At 41.2% G+C, this 7684-nt stretch overlaps 1 protein-coding gene across 6 annotated transcripts in view; it reads left to right on the top strand.

The window, feature by feature from the left end:
• plekhm3 (pleckstrin homology domain containing, family M, member 3) overlaps window positions 1-7684 on the top strand; it is a 56133-nt gene that overhangs the window by 26005 nt on the left and 22444 nt on the right. For all 6 annotated transcript variants that reach the window (XM_020621297.1, XM_020621300.1, XM_020621295.1 and 3 more), the window contains one exon: window positions 6189-6252. In XM_020621297.1, the coding sequence (XP_020476953.1) occupies window positions 6189-6252 (64 nt within the window). The remainder of the gene's footprint in view (window positions 1-6188; window positions 6253-7684) is intronic.

Here is a 7684-nt window from a genome sequence, read left to right as displayed (position 1 = left end):
GAGTTATTGATAAACACACACACACCACCTCCTTTTACCTTCCCTGAAGGAGCAGTGTGGTCGCTTCGATGTACAGAATGTGTTTGTAGCTGAATCGCTGAGTCTGGAACTCTGTCAGAAAGCCAAGTCTCGGTGAGAACTAGAGCACAGCATTCTCTGATTTCCCGTTGTGTTGTAATCCTAGCCCTTAGCTCATCCAGTTTGTTTTCCAGAGACTGTACGTTAGCTAGGAAGAGGCTGGGTAATGGTGGTCGGGTAGCGGGAGCTTTTAGCCTAGCATGGAGTCCTCCTCACCTGCCCCATTTGCGTCTCCGTCTCCGGGTCACTCTCCTGATTTCAGCCTGCTCGCTTGTGCCTGGTGCTCTGGAGGCTCCCTGAGGGTGATGGTGGTTGTCGTCGTTGTTGTTGTTGTTGATGTTGTGGGAGCGGGCAATGAGTTGTAGCTCCAGTGGTATGAAACCAGTAAATTCCCAGTGGCTTTGTGAGTTGGCGATATCAGTGAGGCCCTAATCCTCGGGGACCTCGACCATGCCATGCCTCCCTCCCCATCTCTGCCACCCTCCTACACAAAGAACAATAAAACTCTGGACCATACCGTATGCTAATGCTAGGAATGTGTACACTTCCGCCCCTCCCCCTCTGACCACAGACCTGTCTGTGATTTGAGTGAGAGCGATATCTGTTCCTGACTTTCTCTGAAATGCTTGTACTGTCTTGTTTTTGGGCATTCTCGAATTGTTTGTTAAGACGCGCCGCACGGAGCGGCAGCGAGTTCTGGTAGCTTTTGTGTTTTTTTTCTTTCCGTGCTTTCTGAATTTGTCCATGAAGATCAGTTTGTGGTATCTGTTCTTATGGTGTCTTGTTGCTTGCTTTCTGTTGTTTTTGTCCCTTACTGCTGCTGGAACACTGGAATTTTCCCTACTGTGGGATCAATAAAGTTCTACCCTACCCTATCCAGCAATGCCTGTCTGTTGGATGTTAGCAGTGCATGACATTTGTGCACTGCAGAAAAAGTAAAAAAAACACAGAAAAAAAAGAAAACAAAGAAAAAGCTGGCATTCGAGAGTGGATCGTGCAAACACGTCTGCCTCAGTGGGCGCCATGTTTTCTAGTTTCAGCATAGGTTAGACACGATAATTAACTTGTTCATGGCCAGTTAGCAGAAGTTCAGTCAGGCTTATTTAAAGGTCAGTTTCACTGAACCTAAACAAAAAGGTCACATAACCAAATCATAGTTAGATAATACCAGACGTAAGTGGGAAAAGATTTTATGCAATATGTGGTATATGCTTTGGGGCTCCACCAACAGTGAATAGGGAGATATCCAGCAGTGACGTCTTCTCATTTGATGTAGGTGTAATGTTATGCAGTTTTACCCAGTTATATCCTGGGTACCGTTGATTTTGTGATGATGTTTCAAAGATTAGTTTCTATGCATCAGTTTTCATGTTTTACATTAACAGCCTGTGTTGTCAGTCACCTTGACTGATGCTCTTAAATATTTGTTTTATTCCTCTGTTGATGATTTGTGTACGTTTGATCTGTGTACATGTGTGTTTGAGTGCATATTGTATCTGTATATCACCATACATTTTATCTGCATGCATTCCTGTGTGCATATATACCACACATACGAACATGAAAGATGTACTGTATGTCTGTGTGTATATGTTCATGTGTTTATCTGAGTGGGGTCCCAGACCAAAAGCCTTGTCTGTGTGCTGAGCGATGTTCCTTGCCCCGATCCAGGTCACTAATACTTTCTGATCCGACACAGTATAAAGGAGAGTCCACCTCAGCAGACGGACCTGAATCTTATTAGTATTCTGTCATGATATAAACATGAGATTTATTCTTTGGTAGAAGACAGTTCTAAAATAAAAAATGTTCACAGTGAGCTCTGCTGATTGTCCAGAGTAACAGGAGTGTTTAGCAAATTCTCTTGAATTTGTTTTTTTAATGTAACTTTTGAATCCTACCACCACATAGTATGTGGGTGACAGCAGAAACCTTAGTCAGAGATCTGACTCTGATTTAGTTGGACCTTTAATGACAGCAAACACAAGTCACTGAATAAACCTGCATATTATTGTGATTTGTTTTTTTCCCAGCCCAATAAAAGCAGCACAGGGATGTTCATTTTGCTCTCAGGTCCATGTTTGATTCTTTATACTGCGTCAAACTATTTTTCTGGCATTTGTGCTTTGGGTGTATTTCTAAACAAGTAGAGATGTTATTATTTCTCTAAATCTAAGACATGGTCATGCTGCTATTAACCCTGAGTACCCTGTGCAGGTAATGGTAGAAAAGACTATATCAAAGTTTGTAGTGCAGTATGCAGTAGTACTTTGTCTTTAGTATGATTCAGGCCATGTATCATTTCATCTGTCATTCCTCTTTACCTCTCCTCATGTTTCCTGTCACTCACCAGTGTCAGTTATTACTACTCTTACTAACACCTGACAGTAGAAGGTGGCAAAAAAACATCAACAAAATCTTATGACAACATGAAGCTTACAACAGTAATGAAAGAATAATAGTGGAGCATGTAGAAACTCACTGCTCGGTCATTTTACTTTCTCTAAACCACGTTTTTACATTAATGTACAGATGCAGAGTTACAGCACATAGACCGATTGTTCATGATTATCAACATGAGATGTATTAACTAGAATATCTGAAGGGTGTATTTTAATGTCCCACCATTACATTTTCTTTCCTCAGGCTTGCCGTGGAGATCTAAACCAAACCTACTGGTAGATTAATCAGCCCTATTGGTAGTCCCCTGTTGCAGAACAGAGCAGCATCATGGCATTCTGTGTTTACTTCTGTGCCATTAGCTAGTGCTGGCTAGAGCCCCACCACTTCCAAACACTGCAGGATTGATGAGGGCCATGGTGCTAAAACCTTCCCCTAGTCATCAGTCTGTTCAGGGGGAGTCTGAAGAGAGATGTGTGCTGTATACAGGCAAAGAGCTGTGGACACACAACCACATGAGGTAATAAAGGTTGTAAGTTTAAGGGCACTGTATTTTTGTTTTAAAGAATATGAGAGGTTTACTTCTCTGATAGCATGTTGCAAAGGCATTTCTGACGCTGTGCAGAGTAAATTTGTCATTTTATTGTCATCGTTGAGCGAGGGTGTGAAATAATCTCATTCAATAAACTTCACAGGTTGTGCAAAATGAGGCCGTTCTCACATTTGTATTTGTATGACAGGCGTTTTGATTCATTACATGAAGGGGAATGTGTCCTAATAGGTGTAAGAAGAAGAATTTCATATGAAGTGTTGGTTACCTGATAATTAACACTCAGTTTGTGGTTATGCATAAACAGATGAATTGTCCTTGTTACTACTAGCATGGGGCACAGTGGTTAACCATGTTTTGGTTTGGTAATGTATTAACCAAACTCTAATAAAAAGAAAACATTGCAGAAACACTCCTATAGCTTGCTAGAACAATGCTAAGTGGTAAATTGGGTTCTACTTTATGTGGTTGAGGCAGTGGTAGAAGCAGTTGCATTTTTACAAGCTACTAGTAGTAAATATTAATGGAGGAGTGGCAAATGTAGTAGTTGATCTAATGTTCTGTAGCGCTGCAGTACTTTGGAGTACAAAAACTCATCCTTATGCACTTGTAGATGTAAATGATAGATGACAAATCACTAAAACATTAACACTGCAAACTTAAAGCTTCCAGCTTGTGTCAACACTTCTCTGACACTGTGTCAACACAAAGTGTTCGTTATAATCTTGACAAAGATAAGACTTAGTGCAGACATATTGTTTTGGTTTGCATTAGGTTGTAACGTGTTGGTTTGTCAACCCCCTACACACATGCTCACGCGCACACACACATTTATTTGCAGGAATTCCTAAATCTATTGGTTCACACAGCCCACACACACTTAATCAGGCTAAACGCTCCTTCAGTACATGTTGATAATCACTGAGTGATAACATTTTTATGTGAGGCGTGTCTGATGGACTGCAAAGAGCAATGAGGATACTGAAATAAAAAAGAATTAAATTGTATCAGATCTCATACCAGTATTGTCAGCTAATGGCACATTTGTGCTTTTTGCATACATACATAGGACTAGTGTGTGTAGTCTAATCTTAAAACGCGTTAGTTCTCAAGTACTTTTATCAAGGGTGTGTTCATCTGGACTACAAACAGGCTGTTTGTACATGTGTGAGTGTGTTTGATTATTAAGCCCGAGTATATGTCTGTTGTCATATGAATGTAGATGTGGTAACCACTGGTAACTTGCCAAACATTGCCGTTTATCAGCCGCCCCTATCACCATGAGGTGTCTGGATCACACACATATGAATGCACACACACAACTGTTTTGGTGACACTCATCACTGCTTATGCAGGATTCAACATGGAGCCATACGTATTAGTGGTCTGAGAAGAGGCCTCACGCATATACGCACACACAATTGAGCCTGTTGTTTAAGATCTGGCCTGCACAGTGGTCATTAGGGGCTGGTTTCAATGACAAAAAACTACACATTCAAGCTTCAACTTGCATTCAGTTTGTGTGTAATGAGAGTTAGGCACCCTGTTTACACTTCCTGGCTGTCACTTCATGTGTCTTATGTGGTTTGGGTAGATACCCAATCTCTACAACCTTGGATTGAAATCTGATTGTTCAAGCCACCTTCAGAGGTGGTTTCACTGTCTAGCAGGATGTTAAAATGGTGTAATGCATTAGTGTCTTAAAGATGTACATGCAATCTTTACTCTTCCCATAACTACTGTATGCTAGCCAGCAGTCTGAGGAAATAACCACTCGTTTGACTAATCCAAGCTGACACTGAACGAGAAGCAGGGTACACCAGTCTATCACAGGGCTGACCCCTAGAGACAACCATTCACACTCCCATTCACACCTACAGGCAACTTAGAGTTGCTAGTCAATCTAGCCTGCATGTCTTTGGACTGTGGGAGGAAGCTGGAGCACCCGGAGAGAATCTACGCAGGCACAGGGAGAACATGCAAACCCCACACAGAAAGGAAGTGAAGTGTGAATGACATTGCCTTAAGTCAATCTGGATTTCTTCAGGATATGAGACCCTTGAAGTGACAAGTGTACCTGGGGTCAGATTTACTAAGGCAGTTAGTTATTTAACTGAGCTAGTTTGTCATCAGGTCGGCTGGCCCCTGAAAGTTGTCTAGTTGAATCATTCATTGAGAGACCCAGCTGAGACTCTTCTGGTCGAACCTTTGTTTTTGTTTCTTTATTTTTTGTCAGCCAGTGTGCATTACACTAGAAGGTAGCACCAGCCACTGTTAGTTTGTTGTCTTCTTTGGGGGCGACTGTGGTTCAGTGGATAGAGCAGTTGTTTCCCAACCGGAAGGGGGAGGTTCGAATTTCGGTGCCTGCAGTCCACATGTCAAAGTGTCCTTGACCAAGACACTGAACCCCCATTGTCCCCGATGGTTACAGCCATTGGTTTGAGTTGGTGCCACAGATGGCTGCCATCGGTTCTGTACTGGAAACAAATTCCTTGTGTGTAACATAGTTGGCCAAATAAAGGTGATGATTATTATTATTATTGTCCTTCTTCTCCTCATTTTGGTTTGCCAAGCAGCAATTGGCTCAATACTTCCCCCTGTATGATGCTTGTATGTTTACAGTCCGACGACACAATTAAGCAAATTACTGCCCCAGAACATGGAGAAAAAGACAACAAAGTCCACTAGAACAAGACACATAAAAGTTTTACTTTAAAAGTGTTTTCAAACATTGGGGTCTACTTTTTGTTGCTGGTTTTGCATATGTGTTTAGCAGCACAGGGGAGACGCACCGGCCTCCTCGGACCCTTCAAACGGTGTGAAGTATTGTCTAACTATTGTCTATGGTCAAAGTTTTTGTGATGGTGCAAGAAATAAAAAAAACATGACATAGTATATTTGTGATCTACAGGTAATAAGGAAAGTGCTCCAAATTTCTGCAACATATTTAATTAATTTAGTCAGTTTTATATTGTTAAAAACAAATCTCCTGCCTTGGCGGGACAATTAACTTTATTCTACAGTGTTATATTGTGTTCTCTATTGTGTACATTCTACTCTACTATCATAATTTCATTTGTATACTGATTATTGTATTTGGGAAAACAATTACAATAAAATAAAATAAATTGCCAACTTTTTCTTGTGTGTCTTTTCACAGGATCTTCCCCAGGGAATACCTGCTACAGCATATTCACCTGTACTCCGTGGCTGACCTGCAGCAGGTAAACTATGGGTGTCTGGTTGTGACAAACTGTACTTTACTTAAGCTAAACTGATGTCGGCGGCGTTGTACTTGTACTCGAAGCTTCATCTTTGACTTCAGTATATATTTGTAAATACCTGAACATAAAGTCCTTTGTAGCTCTTTGTCATTTTCTCTTTTTTTTGTTTTTCTTTTCTGAGCACCTGAATTTAGTGACTGTTTGTCAAGTTTATGATTGTGTCAACGTCCCATCACCGCAGCATTATGGGCGGAAAGTACAAATGTTTTGAGCAGCTACGTCAAGGGCATAAAAATAACAAGGTTTTATGTGACTCAAATACTTAAGTGAAGTTTCTACAAATACCGTATGTACTTTTGATAAATTACTCCAGAAGATTATTTAAAGGTTAGAGGGCCTGGGACAGCTGACCCGGTGTTCCCCCACATCGGCTGTCGTTACTAACTCAACTTTTTCTTGTCTATAGAAGTATTTCCTTCTGTTTTACTAATGTTTGCTGAAAACTAAAGTGCCCAGCTGTTCCTGGGCCTTTTTAAAGACTATTAATTTGTGCACGCCTTCAGTAACAACCGATAGGCTTAGAGCAGGGACACAAACAGGGTGGAAGTTAAAGAAAGTTTTTTAGATGAACCAACACATTGTTGGGTTTTGGTCTTTCCATGAGATTTGTTGACAAAAAGAAAGCTATAGAATAATGCTCTTGTTATCCTTTAAGTAAACACAACCTGTCCTTTGTTTCATGTCGTAGCAGTGATAACTCAGGGTAATACCCTCTAATAGCCCTATTTAAAACAGGGTCCTGTTCCAGGAAAACAATGGTCTTGGCAGAAAGAATTCATATCTGGTGTTGTGGACAGCTTTAACTCATCATCTCCTGTTACCTTCGAGTACAAAGACACCTCACTGTGTGTTACTGCTTATTTAATTAGATTTCTTATCAAATTGCAAATTGTCATGCCTGTGTGCCTGCTGTTGATACCTGTTACACCTCCCACCTGTGTTTTAATCTTGGTTATGAGGAGAATTTATTTAAGGTCATTTAAATGTGTTGAGTTTCATATAGTAAAAGTAGCCAAATGCTTCTTTTAGCATTAAAGGAAGCCCACCCTCAGCAGTTCAGCATCTAGGCACCAGGCTGAGCTGAGGGGGGGGGGGTCAGAGGAAGGCGACCACAAATGACTGAAAAGTTCTTTTGCTTGTCATTATGGCCATTATGTTGTACCCTGCCCCATTTCTTCTTTCATCCCTCTCTGACCACAGACTCTCACGCTGAAAGGGATTGGACCCCCACCCCCAATCCTCCTCCACTCCCACACTCTGTGTTTCTCTGCTTCACTAATTGGTCACATTGAGAATCAACAGGCAGAAAAACAAAGCGTGACATCCCTCCATTCTTCCCAACATCCCCTTGGCCTTACACACGCTCAGAAAG

Source organism: Monopterus albus, unplaced genomic scaffold, assembly GCF_001952655.1.
Source record: "Monopterus albus unplaced genomic scaffold, M_albus_1.0 scaffold257.1, whole genome shotgun sequence".
Classification (NCBI taxonomy): Eukaryota; Metazoa; Chordata; class Actinopteri; order Synbranchiformes; family Synbranchidae; genus Monopterus; species Monopterus albus.
The sequence above is the reverse complement of the archived record's forward strand: the minus strand, read 5'-3'. Positions and strand labels throughout refer to the sequence as shown.